Below are 22,484 nucleotides of genomic sequence, written 5' to 3'. Positions count from 1 at the left end.
ATTTAGAAATTTAGAGAAAATTACAAAAAAAAAAATTACAGTTAAATAAGAAAGGGTCTAACAGATGTAAACAATAAATTAAGAATTTAACCTAAGAATTAAAGACTAAACTAAGAGTTCGATGTAAATTATAAAGATAAAAATAGGATGTCCAAATGAACAATTTAAGAAAGAAATTATAAGAAGTGTGCAAATAAACAGTGTGTGTGGTGCTGTGATGTATGAGAGTCCAGTCATAGACCTAACTAGTGTTAGAGGCCATTGCTCTAACACTAGTTAGAGTCCACAGTTTGAGCGACTTAGAACTTCTGAAGAGCACATTAGCTTACTAAAAACAGTAGCTAGCTAATACTGCCAGATGTATTCAAAATCCTGAAATACAACTGGCAGTGAGGAAACAAAAAAAACAACAACAACAATAATTCGTTTGTCAATATAATAGCTAATCTGTGAGCTAAAAGGAAAGGGACTAGATGACCTGACTAGATGTCAGAAATAAATTTGATAATTTTTTAACCCTTTAAAACCGGTCAGAGCGGGCACGCTCCGTTTTGCGCAACTACTTTTAAATCCTTGTAGAACTGCAACCACGTAAGCTAGCACAATATTTTGTAGTTGTAGTTACATCTTATGCCATCACTTTTATTTATGTAGCAAATACTTAAAACACTTATAAGATAAAGGGTAACTGACCCAAAACACTTTCTAGTTGATGTAGAGGGAACAATAACCTCAATCTAAATCCTGAACAGTTAATCAGGAACTACCGGTTCATCTTCAGCTTCAGAACCATTTTTGTGCTCAACTGAAAACTCATCATGTGCTTTCATTTTTGATGAGCACACACACACACACACACACACACACACACACACACACACACACACACACACACACACACACACACACACACACACACACACACACATAGCGAGTACAACAGATGACCTGACAATGAACAGAGGAAGACAGGTGATTAAATACACACAGGAAGTCGTCAGAGGAAGTGAGAACACGTGAGGAAATGTAATGACACCACAGAGAAGTAAAACCCAACACAATGAGGAAAGAACATAAGACTCTTTCAAAAAAAAAAAAAAGGAAACATGGAGAAAAACACAGTAATCAAAGAATGAAATTAAATTACACAAAACACTGGGTTGCAGACCCACTACTGTGACACACAGAAAACAACAAAAACAAAAAACGTATGCACTATCGTTATGGTCAGAGGAAGCTTTGTGAAGCTTTGAAACATGTATTAAGGCTTATTACTCAAAACTTTTCAACATGGTCCTGTTTGGTTGCCAAAAATATGTAGAAGGACTCTACAACTTGAAATAAAGTGCTTCATTATGATTGCCCACTCCACAGAGCTGAATTGACAGCTTCAGTTTTTCAGATCCTGGTTTAGCAGATCGCTGCCATCTACTGGCTGGCTGGAGTTTTTATTGTGTTTTCCAGTATCTGCTGCACCACCAAGTTCAGTATTTAGTAACCCGTGTTGAGTTTGATGAGCAGCTCACAGCTGGAGCTCTGTGTGTTCAGTCTGAAGGTTTCAGGTAAACCAGCGTGTAGCTCCAGGCCGGCTGCACAGTTTGTGACAAACATCAGAGCTCCTTCTGTTCACATCAGGCTGCTCTCGTCCTTCCTTCTACTCCCACATTTATACTGTGAGCAGCTCTGACTGACAACATGCTGTCACACTGAAAACTTCACATCTGCTTCTTCCTCCTCAACAATTCATCTTTACAGTCTGATCTGCAGCTTCAAGGACCTCTCTGCTCCTGACTCTGTGCTGCTTTCATTAATGTTTAGACCTTCTTCATCAAATGTTATGTTAGTTTCTGATGCCAGGGTTCAGTTTTCTATGGTGCTGATCATAGGGTGTGCACTGGTTAAATGCTAGTATGGCCCTCAAGCAAATGACAAGGCCAGGTGATGATCTTCCAGTTCTTTAATTGGCAGATTTTGCAGAACACTTACGTAGGTGGGTTTGGCTGTGGTTGTTCTAGAAAACAGAACACAAACTACAATCCGATGTAAACCACAATAATCACATTATTCATATTTCTGCATTTTTTTTTCTCAGAACATAAATCCACACTTGACTCTGTTGTCAGCTTAATTTTTTGTTGTGATCATGTGGTGACCTCCATGTATTATTATTATTATTATTATTATTATTATTGTTATTATTATTATTATTATTATTATTATTATTATTTATAATAATAATTATTAATTATTTATTTATTTATTTATTTAATTAATTAATTTCTATTTATTTGCATATAGTACTTGTGCAACATTCATTTGGTTTAAGTAAAATTCATGTAAATGTTTACATCATGAATATCAAGTGAAAAAAAAGTTTGATCTTTAGAGATTTTTACATTACTTACTTTATACATACTTAATACATTTTAGATGTATTGTTTGTTGAAGGTAAGAAGAAACTGCTGAAACCATGTTGAGTTTGTTTTTGGTGTACACATGATCTGTACTGATCTGATGCAATATGTGATAAAGCTGAATCATCCCTGTGTCTGTAGTGCTCAGTGTTTATCTCATGAAGCAACCAATGAATGCGCAGCAATGAATATTAGAAACTGATTGGACTGGAGTGACTGGTTTTTCAGCGACACATTAATCCTGTTTCCTGCTCGGCTCCAGCGACTCCTTTCACTTTGACAGCGGCAGTTTGGATAATTGTGTCGGAGTCTGGGGTCTTTATCTGTGGTAAGTCTTTTTATTTATTTTTGTTTGTCTTGTTTTTGAGTCAGAGAACGAACAAACAAGAACCTTGTAACAAAAAGCAGGTTAACTTCATAATAAATATCATAATCTAACTCCAACCCTGCTGACTCTGATTCAGTGATAGGACTAGATGTTACAATCTCTGACAATGCATAGCTTTAAATGGAGAAAATCTTAAGGGAGGACTGTTACAAGGAAAGGCAGCCCAGAAACTTTACCAGCGGGACACATCGTTGTGTGCCACGACTTCACAGGGTGTTTCGATCTTTTACCCAAGACCAGCCCATTTCTTTCCTTCCTTGATTAGGTTTTGGTATTAGCCAATAAAATCTCAAATATACAGGACCAATTTAATAATGGAACATTGTATTTGATGCTTCTTTAGAAAGAAACAAGTGTAAACCAATTCTTTTGTATGCTATTGTTTAGTTGTGTATGAACTGAACAGTGTTCCTGGTGAGTATTTAAAGGATCACCACCAACTTTGCCAGAGTCTTTGCACTTTTCTTTAATATATTTGGCAAATAGAGACAACCACAGAGCTGACTGCAGCAGCATCTTTGTTTTTTCTTTCGAACTCAGGAGCCCTGCTGTCTGATATGGCTGAAGATGAAGCACGTTTGCTAAAATTATGAAACATAATTCCAGGATTAAACTGAGTAGTCACGTGCCTGTGTTGAACTGTGACAATCATCAGTGAGCTTTTCAGCTGTTTGGGGCAGGGTCAGTTTCCTCCCCTGACTTTGAAAAGATCCTGGTTTTTGACCCAGTTGACTTTTAAGCTGTAAGGTTTTATTTCTACACTGTTAATGAAAGCTAGAGAGCTTGTTCTGCTTTCAAAGGAAAATGTTGTAGCAGCTCAAGGGGTGAGAGAACTATCCCAAAGACTCACTGTTCACACAAATATAAATGTGCAGACTTACAGTATTATAACACTTATTCCGGTAACGTTGTTCATTTTTAATGTGACTGTAGCTGTTTTTCTGGTATGAGACTGCTCTGCCAGTTAATGAGCTCTGGTAAGCACTGGTTGAATTCCTTACGGCATGGTGTATCAGCTTTAATTAGTTGTGGAAATATGATAGTCAGACAATTTCAGGAATTTGACTCTAGTCAGTCACTCGAACCACAGAGCAACAACTGTTTAGTACACTATCATTAAGTACATTAAGTGGAATGCATTTATTCCTCCACTCATAAGAATCAAGTTCATCCAGCAGACTCTCACTCCTTCATTTATGTTCAGGACAGGACTAGTAATCTGGCAAACCAGGCATTTACCTGATGGGTCAATATAATCTTTTCATAATTGAAATAATCATACAGGCTACAGTTGGCTTAAGGGGTGAGTGACAATCAGCCCTACAAGTACTGCCATCAACCCACTGGTTCATGTTTATTACTCCCCTGCTGTCCCCATGTTCTTGTGCACCTTGTTGGAAGAACTGGTTGGTATATATAGAAACACAAAAGCAAAAAAAAGGATGGAGCTGAAAAAAATAAATAAATACAATTAAATGTTCAAGTTAACTGACGCTTAAGCAGCTGCACCATCAATATTAATTCGAACAACAGCACTGAAACATTCAGAGCATGTGTGCCACAGAAGAGCTGTGTGTGGTGTGCTGTGCAGGAAAAGGCAGCTGGAAGCCTGTAAAAACAAAACGTGCAGAGAAACACCGTAAACAAACATACACTGTTTCACAGCATCTGTGGGCGTGGGGTCTTTTTGTGTCAGAGCAATAAAAAAGGAAAGAAAAAAATTCATTTTTGGGAAATGGCTTAAATATAAATGGGATCAACACTGAAACAACTCCATTGGGACTGAACCTATATTTTCTGTTATTGCTACAGAGTGGAGAAACTCACTGATCAACAGCACAGGATCTGCAGTCTGGAGATGTTGCTCAGAGGGACAAAGAAACGCATGAAGAAACGCACCACAAAGAAGCTCTGAACGTGAAATCCTTGAAGAGATTTTCTCTTATCTTTGTTTGCACTTGAAAGTTTTTCAAGAAGCAGCACTCTTTTCCAGTGGTCACTGAAATATTTCTTTGAGGTAAGATTTCTTTAATGTTGTTAAAGGATCAGAAACATTAACATTTAGAATAAAACACATGATGTTATATTAGACTGCTGGGCTGCTTCCTGTGAGATGCAGAGAGTAACAGGAAGCTTGTTTTGCTTGTTGATTTTCAGAGTAATGAGTGATGGCTCTTCAGGAGATCAGTGTGATCTTTACACACAGACCCTCGGCCTTCTCTGCTGCTGTGCTGCTTCTAACACTCGTCCTCTGCAGAGGTGAGTATACAGATGTTTAGCAGAGTCACACTTTATACAAATGATTAAGCTCAGAATCTGAATCATGAAAAACTCAAAGAATATGAATTAAAAACAAAACACTGCGTAACAGACCCAGGACCCTGACACCTTTAGGATTGTAGGTCTGTGTAGTAACCTGTGGTTATTTTTAAATCTCATTCTTTTTGCCTGAAATTAGATTTTCAAAAAAACAAACAAACCATAAAACACACCAATGAAAATATGTTAAACATTTTTACAAATTACAATCAGGATGAGAAATGAGGCAAAAACAAAAAAGGAAAAGAAAAGCACAAACAGTAACAAGGATTAAAAACAGCATTAGACAAATATCGGAGTCAATGTTTAAGAAGAGTGAGCCAGTTTAAACAGATGGGTTATAAGTTCTGACTCAAACGAGGGAAGCGAGTCAGTATTCTTGATATCAGGAGGAAAATAATTCCAGAGCTGAGGAGCAGAGCAACTGAAAGCTCTGTTACCAAGTTAAGCAGAGTTTTACTGTCAACCCAACAATATACACTCAAGTATACAGTGGGATAAAATATTGTCCTCCTGCATCGAAGGTGCAAACTGTAAAAATAAAATGAAAGATTTAAATATATGACAATACAGAAATAAGAGAAACTAGGAATGAATACAACAGTATGGTACCTTAATAGAAATAGAATAAGAAATAGAAAGAATCAGGATTAGCTTAAATACACAGAGTCAAACAGTGCAATACAGCATAGTGCAAGTATTGGATATGAGAGGAGAGTTTAACGTGTTGTGTAGTCCAAGAAGTGTGTAGAGAAGAGACTCCAGTGTGGAGGAGGGCAGCATGGTGTTCAGGAGATGGACTGTTTGGGGGGAAAAGCTAATTCACAATGTCGACAACCGGCTCCTGATACTGCAGAGTCATCTTCTGGATGAAAGGGGAGTAAACAGTTGGTGGGAGGGGGGACGCGGGTCAGCTATGATGCTAGTGCCTTTACGAATGCAGCTTGAGGTGTAAATATCCTGTAGACTGGGTAGAGAGCAGCTGTTACTGAGTACAGTAACAGCCTAGAGATGATATGATGGTAAAAGTATCCATGGAGACCAACACTGGTTGATGTAGAAGACTGTAAACATGATCATTTCTGCCTTAAGTTGGACTTTTTAACACAAGAGTCTTTGTGGCTTATGCTGGGCAGACACTGTGCGATTTTTTCAGTCGCGCGATTCAGCTCCTGCTCAAACTGCACGATTGACTCACAGGGGTCAGAAGTTGGTAGGTCACGATGCAGGGTCTCACACTATACGGCCCGATGCTTCAGAGGTGTGGACTCGAGTCACATGACTTGGACTCGAGTCAGACTCGAGTCATTAATTTTATGACTTTAGACTTGACTTGAAAAAATGTTCTAAGACTTGTGACTTGACTTGGACTTTTACACTAATGACTTGGGACTTGAATTGGACTTGAACCGGTTTACTTGAAAAGACTTGATATTTTACCCCAAATATAAAATTTAACATGCATATTATATAGAGATTGAAAATGTGACGTCATTCACGGGTAAACCGCAAAGGATTCTGGGAACTCGTGGCAAGCGGTACTAGCGCACGCAGGCTTTCAATTGAAATCAGTCACACAGCGATAAAAAGAAACACAAAAATGTCAAGAAGCTGTTGTATTATTAACTGCAATAGCCGGTCGCATGACAGCCACGGGAAGCCGACGGGTAAAGAGATCGGTTGTTATCGGATTACGTCGTTGAAGAGAAATTGTTCGAGCCATGTTTCCGAAGTAACAAAGAGGCGACTGGATTGCAGCCATTCAAAGACCAAATATAACGTCCCAGAACACTCCAGCTCACAGGTTAGTCTGCTCCGAGCATTCCCACAAAGGCAAGTCTTCTGTTGTAGTTAATGCGTCATTTTTCTTAACATAACTGGTGATATAGGTTACAAGCAAGTCTGGCGCTGAACAGAAATTGTCGCGCTATGCTCCTTTGTTTATTGTGCATAAATAATTGTCCTGACACAATATTGCGTTTCGCTTCTGTTATTATGGTACATTGACAAAAACATATACTTTTATTCACAGGGTAAAACAGTTGTTTTGTATCACTAATTGTCCAGTACGATTACAGCATACAATATTATTGTCACTGCTACATTTCTGTGATGCTACCAGAAATTATTTCCACTGCTAATTAATTACCATTGAGCTCAAAGGTCCTATTAATAAACGGTTAACGAATGTGTATTTATGACGACGATTTGTGAGACTGGTAAACTTATGATACGTACGATGGTCTTTACTTTCTACACGGTGCATTTCAAGGTCCTGTACCCATTCGTCGGTAAACTGTACCTGGGCTTGTTGCAGTGACCGGAAGTTACTAAACTTCATGAGTGTATGCACTCACTCCAAGAACCGTATGATTATAAATATGCATATAAATATGCTACGATGAGATAGCTGACTTCATCTAACTAGCAAATGTTGTCCAGGCTACGTTGGTGATGCAGTTTTTTTTTTAATGTGTATGATATTTTTGTCATGCGATTTTAAAGCCGGTCCTACAACCGCATCCAAGAATAACATGCAGCTTATCTCAGAACTGTCGGTGAAAATTATTCTTGGAGCTAGGTTTAATTGAGCTGCATTTTAAAGAGGTGCAATTTCACAATTTGTGTATATTTTCTAAGTTCACTATTTTGTCATGTGTTGAGAAAAACACAGATTTAAAAATTACATGGTCTAATATTTACATTTAGCATAACTGCAACATGCTTTTTTTCGTTTTTTTTTTTAAAGACTCGAAAGGACTTGAAATTCAAAATTTCAGACTTGTGACTTTACTTGGACTTTTACACCAGTGACTTGAGACTCGACTCTGACTTGCCTGACATTACTTGAGACTTGACTTGAGACTTGAGGATAAAGACTTGAGACTTACTTGAGACTTGCAAAACAATGACTTGGTCCCACCTCTGGGATGCTCTGATGTGACCTGAGTGCTCACACTGTGCCTCCATAAAGTCCAAAATGAAGGTTATAACAGAAATTCTGTCGCTCGCTCTCTCTCTCTGTCTTTCACTCACACAGACACACCACCACCATCAACTTTGCTAAATTGCTAATGAAAAACATTGATCAGGCAGCTGTGATTGAGCAGCAATGTAGATCCAACTATTTTCACGGTTGTTGTGGTCGTGATAATTTTGTGATGCCACATCGAAAAGGCTCGGATGAGCTTTCCAAAGTTCTACTAGTTGTACCTCCATCGTGTCACACAGCGGAAATTTGTGTTTTTATGTTTTATCAATCTGTGTATTGGTACATAGTGTTGATTTTATTTGCATGATTTTATTGTGATATTTATATTGCATGTTTGTTTATTGATATTTATACTGCATGGTTTTATCCTCATATTTATATTTGTGTTAATGTTATACCATGTTCCTTTAACCCACTGTGGACTAAGCAGACAATTGTAGGCACCTGTGAGGTGGGGGCGTTCCCCAAGGTGGCCTATCAGCCGCCAGGTTGACCTGTTAAAGGGGATGGTGAGCGCAGAGACAAAAGAAGAAAGAAGCGATGCACGAAGGGTGAGCAGGAGAAAAAGGAACGCGTGCAAGCCCGCACGTGTGTGGAATGAACTACTTCCTGACTGTGGGGCGCCGCGGGTCGTTCGGCGATCTAGTCCTAACGGCAGGAACGGCAACAGTGGGTGGCAATGGCCGCAATGCACAACAGGGCAGGGATGCCCTTCTGCCTGCATCTGACGGTGAGACGAGGGAGGCCGTGTTCAGGTGTGGAGTGGGGCGGGACTGTGCGGCGACGCACTGTCCGGAGGAGACAGGTCTGCGATAGGAGCCTCCTCCCTGGTCTGTTGCTGGCAAGTTTCCCCATCCCGGAAGAGAAGTTCCTCTCCTGTCTCTTTCAGATAAGGACCATCGCCCATTTGTGGCTGGATTGTGGGATTAAGGGACTGTGGGAGGGTAATTTTAGCATATGGAAAACATGGTTTAGCCTTGTTTTAATACTGTATAGTTATTTCTGCCGGCAGGGTTTTTAGCGGATTGCAACACTATTTTTATTGTATATGGGGAATTGTATCTTGTATTCTGTGACTCTGGCAGTGGTTTTTTTTTTTTTTTTTTTAATGGAAAATAAATGGTGTGTTTGAAGCCAGCTAAGTTTCTGTGCCCTGAGCGCTGACCCACCCACTCCCCTTTTTCGCTTGTACGTATAACAGACGTGGTGGTGGTGAAGATTTAGGTCCACCAGTCTTAGCGGCTACAATCGCTTGTGTCCAGATCACACGCTGCACTGCCATGTTGCTCCGACTTTTTCGCTGACATTTGTGTTTGCGCGTGCGCAGTGCAAACTGCGGTGACACCCTCACGATGGTCGCGAGGATATCAAACAGGTTGGAAATCCTCACGACCAAGCGATTGATGATGGGGAGCTGGTCGTGAGGTGTTAATCGCGTCTCGTTACCCCACGTATACTGCACGACGCACGATAAAGGCCAAAATCGGGCCGATCGCCAAAACGGTCACACGACTCAAAAATCTGCTCAAAATGGGCCAAAAATCGCACAGTGTAAGCCCAGCATTACACACGTGAGGCTAATTCTTCATGGAGCTGCTGGTCCAGGTAACATCCCTGAAGGAGGCCTCAGAGTCTGAGTCGACCACAGAAATCCACAGTGTCCAACCTCAGTGACACTGTTACTGAGCAGCTTCATCAGGACATGTGAGGAAACCAACACTGAAGAGCTACAAACTGTTCCTCTGATCACAACACTTTTTTTAGTGTCTTCATGTTTTCATGTTTCAGTTTTGTAAGTTTCCACGTGATAAAACAAAACTATGTACAGAGCCAAGAGCAGCTTAATTCACTGATATAACATTACATCAGTTTTAAGTTAATACAAAATATTATTAAAACATATGTTATGTTTTGTTTTGTTTCATTTTAGAATCAAAGCCTGAGAAGACAGAAACAATTCAGCAACCTGGAAATGTTCAGACGCCGGATCAGAGTGAAGATACCAAAGAAGCAGGTAAAAATATATATAGAACAGAAACACTCCCATCCAGTTTTCTAGAAATGGATTCCTTTTAGTCCGAGACTAAAAGGAATCCAAGACTAGGCTCGTTCTATAGAAGTGAAACTGAGTCTGTGTAGTGTTGGCTTAATGAAAGGTAATGGTAGGTAGGAAATGAAACATCAGGCTAACAATACAAACAGTTTTCATCTTAGATCTACTTTGAAAATCTGGAAAACAAAGTAAAATCCTCCCATAAACCTGCAGCTCTTTCAGGTAAACATACTGAGGTTCTGATTCAAAATGTCAAATATCAGTTTTATACAGTTCTGGGTTTCAGGGGCTCGAGTCTTTCCTGGTTAACATTGGGCAAAAGGCCCGATGTAACCTGGAGGTCACCAGACTGTAAGTGGAGATAAGTGAAATTCTCTGTGCATCAGAAACATGTAAATAAAGTCTGGTGCTCACCTCTCACAGTAACACTAGTTATTTAATGGTTAATTCCATTTCCTGTCTTTAAAATGTGGTCGTTTATATCATTAACACTAAATTGTGTTTTTACTGTTTTTGTACCTTAGGAATTTCTTTCTCAGGCCGGCTAGCAATCGTCTGGGCTGTATTCATCTGTATCTCTCTGATCTCATGGGGATTTATGCTTTATCAGAATTGCAAAGAACCCGTAAGTCTGTCAGAAAAACAGGATTTTCTTTTAAGTGTTGTAAATATAAAATAATGAAAACAAATTTTTATGGTTTGTGTCAGAATATCATTTGCTCTGTCACAGTTTAAAGCAGTTTAAAGTTTCTTAAACTTGTCGTGTTCAGTATAACTCAGTGAATCTTTGAATTGTCTTTCATTTTTAAACAGACCGCCTCAAGCAAAACCAGGAAGTTAATGAGGAAGAAGCTCTCAGCAGGTGAAACTTCTAGCTCAGACTTATGACGACAACAGCTGGAAGTTGCAGATCTCAGACTGTGAATCGAAACTCTTTATAACACATCATGGCAATAAACAAGATTTGAAGTCTTCAGTTTGATGATGTTCAGTAAGTTGGCGTCGAGAACAAACAGAGGGGGAAAACACCCAACATAAAAAAGAGAGAAAATATTTGAATTCAGGGCTTCTGTCCAATATTGATATCCTTCAACTCATTTGAAATATAAATATCATGAGCTGTTAAAAAACCCAGAATGATTTGAATTAAAGTTAAAGGCAAGTAGAAAACAATATTAACGGGATGGGGCTTCATGTTTTGTTTAATAAAGTCTTGTTATCATTTTCATTCACAGTAAAATGGTTTCTGTACTTTTGTTTTCACGCGTCTGCTAAAAAAGCCCCCAAAAGTACACACACACACACAAACACACACACACACACATATAGGCCTTATATAGAACAGCTTGCAACTCAGTGGCAGGGGAACAATATGAGAACAGCACCACCAAGGCTGAAGACGGAGCAATACATGAAGAGCATATAGTAGAAGGACACAACCCATAACGGCAGTGCTCAGTGGCTAGTTGATCTGACTGCAGACCACAGCGACCTCCCTGAACAGGGTCCAGTAACCATCATAATGGCAGACATCCAAGAAAGGATCTCCAGTATGAAGAGTTGGACAGCACCAGTCCCCGACATGGTTCATGCCTACTGACTGAAGATCCTGACTGCACTCCATGAGCATCTGGCAGCACAAATGAACCAGCTTCTAGTTAAAGAAAGACACATAGAATGGTTAACCGAAGGCCGGACAGTCCTGATCCGGGGTCCTGGGGGTCCCGGGGTCCTTGAGGATCCAACTACCATCCAACTACCGACCAATAACCTGCCTCAGCACCACGTGGAAGCTCCTGTCAGGCATCATATTGGCTAAGATGAACAGACATATGGGTCAATACATGAGTGGGGCACAGAAAGGGATTGGCAAGAATACCAGTGCAAAACACCAGCAAGACCAGACTGACCAACCTGTGCTCTGCCTGGACTACAAGAAGGCCAATGACCCACGCATGGATCCTGGAATGGACCTGTACAAGATTAACAGGAGCCTTCATCAGGAACTCAATGGGGATGTGGCGTACAACACTAGAGGCCAACTTCAAATCCATAGCACAAGTCGCCATCAAGTGCGGAATCTACCAAGCAGATGCTCTGTCCCCACTGCTGTTCTGCATAGGCCTGAATCCCCTCAGTGAGATCAGTGATAAGACTGGCTACGGAAACCGACTATGGAATGGAGCAGTTGTCAGCCATGTTATTGCTCCCCCAAGGGTGATGGAGAATGACTGAGCTAAGATCCTGTGGGACTTCCAGATACAGATGGACAAAATAGTGGTCGCTAACCAACCAGACATAGTGGTGGTAGACAAACAGAAAAAGACGGCCGTAGTGATTGATGTAGCAGTTCTGAATGACAGCAACATCAGGAAGAAGGAACATGAGAAGCTCGAGAAATACCAAGGGCTCAGAAGAGCTCGAGAAGCTGTTTTAATAAGAAGATGTCGAAAAGAAGCTCCTCTGGTAGAGGACCCGAATTTGAAGGATGCCTGCAGGGGCGAGCGTGGAATTTAGTCCAACTTTCAGTGAGGAAAAGAGTGAGGCAAATTTAAACTAATTATTGTACTGTTGCCTTTTTATAAAGACCTTTTACTGTACAATATAAAGCTCCTTGAGGCCACTGCTGTTGTGATTTGGTGCTACATAAATAAATTGAATTGAATTGAATTGAATTAATGTCTGTGGAAAGCTCTGCCCGGTGTTTAAAGCTGGAACTACTCCTGCACCAGCACTTATGTCATCCTGTCTATCTACACTCACATTTATGAACTTTCAGAGGTCAGAATCACTGCTGGTCACAACTGATGATCCAAATACTGAGCTTCAGTAAAGAGTGAAGTTGCAGTCATTTATATTTCCTATTACCTTAAAGAGTAATCTTTAACAGTATATATATAGATGTGTTATATATAAGAGACGAGCTGTGATAACTGTTTCTGATATGAAGAGTAGACTGATATATTAGATATTCCTTTATTGGGTGAAAAAATCATACCGTGTCATAACTGCTTATGAAGTCTTGATGCATTCTCAATCATCCAGGTAAGTAAATCTTCAAAAGTTGATTCTGTTCATCTGGACGTAGCATTTTCAGTGGGAGAAACGTTTCGCCACTCATCTAAGTGTGACTTCTTCAGTCTCAGCTGACTACAGGTCAGGTCACCATCTTCCTTGAAGCTGCTGAAGAGAAGATCTGTACATTTCTTACTCAGCAGAAATTTGGATTTCAGCTTTAATCTCAACACCAGTCACTCATTAGATGATGTTTGTTGTTTGAGGTCAGAAACTCTGCAAATGACCTGGAGCTACAGGCTGGTTCAGCTGCAGACTTCAGAGGCTGAACACACAGAGCTCCAGCTGTGCTGTGTCCTTTCTGTGCAGAATTCATTTGATTTTAAGAAAAATTCATGTCAACTTCTGTTAATGAATATCTTTGTTTCGTACATTACAGTAATGCACATGGAAAACAAAGTCATGCAAAAACGTCACCGATATAGAGGCAGCAGAAAATGAATTACAGATAAAAATACATGTTATGAAAGTTTGACCATATTTGACCCTAAAGAAGAGGTCGGAGTTCCATCTTTCACCAGCAAACACAGTAAGAAATATAGTTTTAAATAAACAGTTTTATATATAATTGCTTTGACTTTCAGGTTGATCTAATGGCCTTAGGGAGAGTTCAGAGGTAAAATGTGACATGATATTTTAAATCTTTATATGTTATAAATGTTAACATTACACAGTGCGCTTTTAAGGAGGCTTTTTGTCAATTTTTCAACAGCAAGTCATAAAGTTGACCATGAAGACCTCGGTGGATGTAAATCAAACTTTATTGGATCATTATAACATGATCCTGCTACAGCCTACAGAGTTTTATCAGAATACATTCAAAACTTTCAGAGCTGTTGTGTTTACAGACAGAATGAAATGCAAATGCTACGAAAAACGTGAGCTTTTTGTTGAAGATGAGAAGAAACTGCTGAAACCATTTTAAGCTGATTTTTGGTTTACACATGATCTGTACTGATCTGACGCAGTATGTAATAAAGTGAAACCTTCCCTGTGTTTGTCATGATCAGTGTTTACCTGATGAATAGGCCTTGCATCAAGGAATGTTAGAAACTGATCCGACCTGAGTGTCTGGTTTGCAGTGACATGTTTATCCTTGTTTAAGTTCCTGTTACCTACTCGGCTCCAACAAACTCGTTTCACTTTCACAGCAACAGTTTGGATCACTGTGTCGGAGTCTGGGGTCTTTATCTGTGGTAAGTCTTGTTTTTTTGTTTTTGAGTTGGAGAACTCAAAAAACAAGAAACTAATAATGAAAAAAAATGTGTGATGGAAAAACAAAGGGATTTTTTTGTACATGTTACCGAATAACGTCAGACTGTTGTTTCTCTGTCAAACCGTGAGCACATACAAGATGATAAATGTCTCTATCAGTTGTTAAAAGCTCCCACAAAGCTCCAAATGTAGCAGCAAAGTGTGAGAAAAGCTGTATTTATGTTTATAAAGACTTTGGACTTATCGAGGTGACTTAAAAGAAACTCTGAGCTTTCAGTTATGGTTATGAGCTTAAGTTACACTGATATGAAAAGAGGTTAATTTCAAAATAAAAGGCTATAACCTAACCCCAACCCTGCTGAATAATCTCAGTTAAAGATGATCATTTTAACAAGTGAACACAGTATCACAGTATGTGCTTCTTAAGAAAAATAAATGTAACCTAATTATTTTGGATGTTAGTGTTTTGTTCTGTATATGCAGATTGATGTTTCTGATGAGTGTTTCACGGACCACCATCAAACACTTTTCTTTAATATATTTGTCAAATAGAGTCAAACACTGAGCTGACAACAGACTGTTGCTGATTGGTCTGCTGTTTACACAGTGGGTGGAAAACTCACATGAATCGTTTCAGTTTCTCCTTTGACAATGACTGCTTGATACAAACTCAGGAGCCCAGCTGTCTGAGATGAAGCACATTTGTTGAATTTGCGTAGATTAAACTGAGTTTGCACCTGTCTGTGTTGAACTGTGTCAATCATCAGTTAACACGACTTTTCAGCTTCCTCAGAAATAATCCTTAAAGTTTGAAGGTGTTTGGTTAAATTCGTCATCAAATCATCAGATTTGTTCTGCTCTCTGTCAATCAAAGTTAGAGAAGAAAATATAGTAACGATTCAAGAAGAAGCACTATGCCAAAGACTCGTGCCTCATGCTGACGTTCATGTTTAGTATCACTTATTCCAGTAATGTGTTGGTGTCTCATAGTTATTGTTCATTTGTAATGTGATTTTCAGCTATTTTTCTAGTTTGAGACTGCTGTGCATATTAATGAGCTCTGGTCAGCACAACAGATGCTGTGTCAGTCCCTCATCTGTGGAACCAGCTTCCAGTTTGGATTCGGGAGACAGACACTATCTCTACTTTCAAGATTAGGCTTAAAACTTTCCTTTTTGCTAAAGCATATAGTTAGGGCTGGACCAGGTAACCCTGAATCCTCCCTTAGTTATGCTGGGTAAATGCAGTAAAATATGTCCAATAATTGACATTTCAGCAGCTGCACCACCAATATTAATACCAACAACAACACTACAGCATTCAACGCATGTGTGCTACAGAAAAGGTCTGTGTGCTTTGGTGAGCAGCTGGAAGCCTGCACAGACAGAAAAGTTTAGAGACACTGCAAACAAACACACACTGCCTCACAGTATCTGTGGGATCAGCCTGGACGTTTTGGTCCAGGCTGATCTTTTCTCCCAGTACAAGCCTGACCAGAATATTTAAATTCATCACTCTCTGTTATTGAATCAGTGATGATCTAATGGTCTGTTTACATATAAACTATTTTGAAACTGGTTAATAGCTAAACACTGAAACAGCTTCTTGAATGTGACTTCTGTCACGGTTTGTCTGGGCAAAGGATCCAAATGCTGCGGTGAACAGTGCGTTTATTTACAGTGCAGTAAATATTCACACAAACAATCCCGATGCATTCCCCTGACTCCCGTGCCGTGTCTTCTTCCCCAAAAAGTCCGTGCCTCGTGCTCTCCGCTCCCGTGTGTCTGCTCTCCACGTGCTCGCTGCTCTCTGGCTTTCCACACTCTTCCTGCAAAAAATGATAGAAGCAGCTATCACTCAACTACTGTGGGCATACACTCACTGGACTTGACACTAACAACACTAATGTGGAGTCTCACGCAACAATCCAGCGTCAAGGAACGCTCGGAAAAACTATTAAATAGCTCCCAGACGAGGCTTGATCAACTTCAGGTGTGTGTGCGTTTCTCGTCCTCAGATGTGGCCAGGCTCCTGGCTGACACCCCCACCAGGGCTGAGGAAGAGGTGCTCTGCCACACCCACATACACACCCAGCTATACACAAACATTAGGAAACAGGACAGCAGCACAAAAAATACACGTCCATACTTATTCAAAGACCCTGGGTCCTTCAGACACAGGTCCGTGACAATTTCACTGGAACTGAACCTGTTTTCCTGTTATTGTTACAGAGTGGAGGAACTCATTGATCCACAGTACAGGATCTGCAGTCTGGAGATGATGTTCGGAGTAGACAAATGAAGAAACGCGCCACAGAGAACCTTGAGGTGAGATTTCTTTAATGTTGTTGAAGAATCAGAAACAGTAACATTTAGAATAAAACACATGATGTTATATTAGTCTGCTGGGCTGCTTGCTGTGAGATGCAGAGAGTAACAGGAAGCTTGTTTTGCTTGTTGATTTTCAGAGTAATGAGTGATGGCTCTTCAGGAGATCAGTGTGATCTTCACACACAGACCCTCGGCCTTCTCTGCTGCTGTGCTGCTTCTGACACTCGTCCTCTGCAGAGGTGAGCAAAAACTGCTGAGCATTTAAACTCATCTATGATCATTTTTGGTTGTTTTGTTTAAACATAAAAAAATGGTTCTCAAATTCACAATTGTTGGAAACTAGCCAGAACGACCAGGAGGACAATATAGAGCTATGAAAGAATGAACGACTGAACATGGCTGGCTGTGTTGTGGGGGCCTTGAAGTTCTTTGGATTTATAACAGAAATGATGCTTCGTCTATTGTTGTGTTTCACAGTTCTGATGTTGTATAAAGTTGTGAGTGTGTCTGCTCCTCTCTGTCTCCTCAACAGGATCATTTGTAGTGGATGTGACACAGAGCTCCTATCAGGCAGAGGAGAACCACAACATCACACTGGAGTGGACGTTCACCACCAAACCAGACACGTCCATCTCAGCACTGAACATCCTCTGTTACATGAAAAAAGATCAGAAACCCTCAACTCTGTATTATCTGCTTGATGGTGTTGAGTTCTCAGAGGATGAAGAGTTTTCAAGACGAGTCCAGAGTGACAAAGATGCTCTCAGAGAAGGACGAATCAGACTCCAGCTGTCCAGACTCAGGACTGAGGACTCGGGTCTGTACCTGTGTGAGGTGGACACAGGTTATGGCCGCGGCTACAACAGCTGCAGAGTCACCGTCTCTGGTAAGACAATTCATTTATACACATGTGATCACTGTGAGCTGTTAACGTCAATCATGGTTCAAACCTGAGATAAAATTGGTGTGTATAATTGTTACAGGCTTTCAAAGTGATGAACACAAATCTTTAGTTTCCACTTTCATAACAACAGTGTCTTTATAAATATCCTGTTTGATTGATGGAGTTTCAGACACCAGCAGCTGTAGCCCCACTTTCACTGACTTGAGTCCATGAACTGGATCTTCTTCACTGTTCTAGAGCTGATGTTTCCTTTTGGAGCATTTTTAATATAATTACCAGAAAAACTGTGTAGTTAGAAAATTACATCTATAAACTGCATCACACAGACACACAGCTGCTAATTAGTGCTGAGTACAGTAACGGACATATAGGAAGTCTACACAGAGATGATATGAAACTATCCATGGAGAACAACACTGGTTGATGTAGAAGACTGTAAACATGGTCATTTCTGCTTTAAGTTGGACTTTTTAACACAAGAGTCTTTGTGGCTTACACACACGTGAGGCTAATTCTTCATGGAGCTGCTGGTCCAGGTAACATCCCTGAAGGAGGCCTCAGAGTCTGAGTCGACCACAGAAATCCACAGTGTCCAACCTCAGTGACACTGTTACTGAGCAGCTTCATCAGGACATGTGATGAAACCAACACTGAAGAGCTACAAACTGTTTCTCTCATCGCAACAGTTTGTTTGTTTTTTGGTTCTTCATTGTGCTTTACACAACTTGTACATCACCCATTGACACGAGCCCTTTTTGGTCTATACTGTCTCACATGTTCACAGTGTTTAACATTCACACACATTCATACTGTGATGATGCATCACAGACAAAAAAATATTTAGCACGCAGACTGGGATCGAACTACCGACCTTTTGATTTGTAAGTGACCTGCTCTACCACCTGAGCTAAAATTTAAAAAGATATGTTATTTTTTTTTATTTCAGAATCAAAATCTGGGAAGACCGAAACAACTCAGCAACCTGGAAATTTCCAGAGGCCAGATTTGGATGATGTGACCAAAGGCATAAGTAAATATATATATATTAAAAATAATAATAATAACTTTACAGTTTACAAAAACACTAAAATCATTCATTTGTTATATTGTTTATACACAGTACAGTCAGGAGATATGGGCCAAATCTGAGCACTGTATTAATTTACCAGAACAGAATACACAGTTTTCTAGAAATGGATTTAGTTCAGTCTCAGACTAAAGAGAGTCTAAGACTAGGCTCGTTCTATGGAAGTGAAACTGAGTCTATATGAACAACAAAGTAAAATCCTCCCATAAACCTGCAGCTCTTTCAGGTAAACATACTGAGGTTCTGCTTCAAAATGTCAAATATCAGTTTTATCCAGTTCTGGGTTTCGGGGGCTCGAGTCTTTCCTGGTTAACATTGGGCAAAAGGCCCGATGTAAGCTGGAGGTCACCAGACTGTAAGTGGTGATAAATAAAATTCTCTGTGCATCAGAAACATGTAAATAAAGTCTGGTGCTCACCTCTCACAGTAATACTGGTTATTTAATGGTTAATTCTACTTCCTGTTTTTAAAATGTGCTCGTTTACACCATTAACACTGAATTATGTTTTTCCTGTTTTTGTACCTTAGAATTTTTCCTGGCACTCTGGTTAGCAATCGTCGTGGCTGTATACATCTGTATCTTTCTGGTCTCATGGGGATTTATTGGTTATCAGAATTGTAAAGAACACGTAAGTCTGTCAGAAAAACAGGATTTTCTTGTAAGTTTTGTAAATATAAAATGATCAAAACACATTTTTTGACACATGGTTTGTGTCAGAATATCATTTGCTCTGTCACAGTTTAAAGTTTCTTAAACTTGTCGTGTTCAGTATAACTCAGTGAATCTTTGAATTGTCTTTCATTTTAAACAGAAAACAGACCTCCTCATACAAAACCAGGAAGTTAATGAGGAAGAAGCTCTCAGCAGGTGAACCTTCTAGTTCAGATTCATGATGACAACATCAGCTGGGAGCCGCAGATCTCGGACTGTGAATAGAAACTACTTATAACATCATGAGGAAAAAACGAAATTTAAGGTTTTCAGTTTGATGCTGTTCAGTAAGTTGGCGCTGAGAACCATTGGAGAGAATAAAAAAGAACACAAACAACAGAGAAAAGATTTAAATTCAGGGCTTCAGTCCAATATTGTTATCCTTCAACTCATTTGAATTATAAATATACTGAGAGGTTAAAATAAAAACAGGATCGTTTCAAGTAAAACACAAACAGCATTAACAGGATGGAGCTTCATGTTTCATGTTTAATAAACTCTTGTGATGACATTTAAAGAATCAGCATTTTAATTGTATCTGACGTTGGGATCAGGAAACAAGAAAGGGTTAGAAGATAAACTGCTGGGTGCTGCTGACAGAAACGTTTCTAATCATTGTTTCAGCTTTATAATCTTAACATAAGTAAAGCATAATATGATGGAATACTCAGAAATATTATAAAATATTTAAAATACTGCAACGTAAAAAATACACAGGGCCTGTGTCACACCCTCATACTCATACTACATGAAAACTGTCTTAGTTTGTCTTGGAGTTGAAAGCTTCATCATGTAGTTGCTGCGATTCTCTCTAGAAGTTAAACAGCTTTAGAAGATTGAAAAAAAAAAAAGCTTATTTTTTTTCATAAAAACCAAAACCTACAGAGCGCTGGAGGGCTTGTTTCCTTAGGCCTTCCCGATGGTTAGGAACAAATACAGTCACATGGCAGGATGCTGTAAACGGACTAAACTTCAGTCAGGAGAACAACTGCAATATGTGGTTAGTCATTTATACGTATAATATAATATATATAATAACATAATGCTGCATGGGCTGCGCTGTAGTTACATTGTAAGGTTTTAAAAACTGAGCTTTAAAATGAAAAGTGATGATAAAAACTGTGAGAGGCTGACAGTGATCACTGACTTTTTTCAGGGGCTTGTTCAGATTAAATAAAACAAGATACAAAACATTAGAACATGTTAGAAACACAACCGCCTTAATAAATGCAGAGTAGTTTGGAAGCAGCTTTCATCATGTCATCACTTAAAGACCAGATAACCCCCTGTTGTGAATGTTTTAATGCAGTACAGTTGTTATTATTATCACTTGTCCTGTTTATGACAGTTAAAACAAGAAAAACATTCATATAAGAAATGAAATTGTCTCATGTAAACTGTATGTGGTGTTAAATAGGCCTATACTACCGTACTTTAATGACGGTCATAAGGGTACTTCAAGAGCCATATATTTTATGAGGTGGTACTCATTGTGAAAAGTTTGAGAACCACTGCTTTAGTAAAAGTTGAAGTACTGACTTAACTTCTTTACTCAAGTAAAAGTGAGAAAGTACTAGCTCTGACATATTTCTGTTGTCTACATTGTAGACGGTGATTTTGCCTCTAAACAGGAAAATTGTTACAGTCAGGGGTTAAAGTGAATTCAGCAGGTGGAGGAACCCTAAAATTGGTTGTAGTGGCTCAGTGGGCAAACAAATCAGGACTCAGAATAATTACTGCTGAGAGCTTCGGTAGATTTTCGTCATGTACAGGCTGTGATCATCCGACCTGCTGCTCTTTGTGGATTTAACAACTTAATTCAACCAGATGTCAGCAGATGTTTGATGAGTTGTCCTGGCTCATTTTTCATCCTTTATGCAGACAGTACAATGTTTATACTGTCTTTATGTTAGACAGTATGTAGTTGGTACAAAAGTGGAGTTCAGTCAATGGATCTCAGGCTCACCAGTTAAAATTCTGCTACACTTGATGTAACCTAACTCTGAGCATGAATCCACAGCCATTGTGCACCAGTCACACACATTAAAGTTGTTTTTGTTTTCTTTGACTGGCTCAAGCTTAAATACATACAAATACATATAAACTAATTATTGTGCTGCTGCTCTAATAATCTGTGGAAAGCTCTGCAACGGCACTGCTGTCATCCTGTCTGTCTACACTCACATTTATGACCTTTCAAAATCACCGCTGATGATCCACAATTAAACTACATGTTAGTTGTAATCCAATTTTTTTTTTCAAGTAACGACTAAAGTAAGGGATTACTATTGCAAAAAAGGTAATTAGATTACCGTTACTTTCCCATAAGCACGCTGCATTACTGCGTTACTAAAACCTGCCCTACTCCTGCTATACAGGTGAAAATAGCACAACCCGACTGCTGAGTCTTGGATTTTATTTATTTTCTGCTGTGTTTCACTTGCATCTATTTGAAAGACTGACTGTAAACACAAAAACCTATTTTATTTTATGTGCAGGAATGTGCATAAAATAGCTTTAAATGTTAAACTAATTTCTTCCAGTCAGAGAATGTTGCATATAATTTAATTTTTGTCTGATGCATTCACACTCCTACCATCTGGAAAAGGTACCGAAGCATTCGGGCACACACATCCAGACTGTGCAACAGCTTTTTTCCACAAGCCATCCGTCTCCTCAACAAAAAGGGACTGGACTGATAAACACACACACGCGCACACACACATACACACACACACACAACATTATCACTCAGCTTAACTTAACTACCTCAAGCATTGAGTCTAAACTGACTAATCAACACAAGTGCAAACACACCGACCCACACCGACCTACACCATCAAACTATCGTATACACCAACCTGTAAATGCTCTTTTGCACAATATTATTACTGGTCTTTTTGCACTAACTTCTTTACTTCCTAGTCTTCCTTAGATAGTTAGATAGTTAGTTTTTTTTTGTTAATTTATGTTGTAATTTATGTTAGGTCAGTCT

General features: G+C 39.4%; 1 protein-coding gene across 6 annotated transcripts in view; it reads left to right on the top strand.

Annotated features, from left to right (window-relative positions):
- Positions 1 to 2,634: 2,634 nt before the first annotated feature.
- LOC120725803 overlaps positions 2,635 to 22,484 on the top strand; it is a 69,007-nt gene continuing 49,157 nt past the window's right edge. Inside the window, exons 1-8 of one of the 6 annotated variants that reach the window (XM_040018845.1) lie at positions 14,353 to 14,437; positions 16,474 to 16,520; positions 16,688 to 16,783; positions 16,924 to 17,025; positions 17,319 to 17,672; positions 18,637 to 18,720; positions 19,306 to 19,406; positions 19,590 to 20,006. In XM_040018845.1, the coding sequence (XP_039874779.1) occupies positions 16,935 to 17,025; positions 17,319 to 17,672; positions 18,637 to 18,720; positions 19,306 to 19,406; positions 19,590 to 19,649 (690 nt within the window). In that variant the 5' untranslated portion in view covers positions 14,353 to 14,437; positions 16,474 to 16,520; positions 16,688 to 16,783; positions 16,924 to 16,934 and the 3' untranslated portion in view covers positions 19,650 to 20,006. Of the gene's footprint in view, positions 2,743 to 4,614; positions 4,820 to 4,959; positions 5,062 to 14,352; positions 14,438 to 16,473; positions 16,521 to 16,687; positions 16,784 to 16,923; positions 17,026 to 17,318; positions 17,673 to 18,636; positions 18,721 to 19,305; positions 19,407 to 19,589; positions 20,007 to 22,484 lie in introns of those variants that run through there. The other 5 variants (XM_040018846.1, XM_040018847.1, XR_005694219.1 and 2 more) reach the window with 5 other exon arrangements.

This window comes from Simochromis diagramma, unplaced genomic scaffold, assembly GCF_900408965.1.
Source record: "Simochromis diagramma unplaced genomic scaffold, fSimDia1.1 OVJJ01000734.1, whole genome shotgun sequence".
Taxonomy (NCBI): domain Eukaryota; kingdom Metazoa; phylum Chordata; class Actinopteri; order Cichliformes; family Cichlidae; genus Simochromis; species Simochromis diagramma.
The sequence above is the reverse complement of the archived record's forward strand: the minus strand, read 5'-3'. Positions and strand labels throughout refer to the sequence as shown.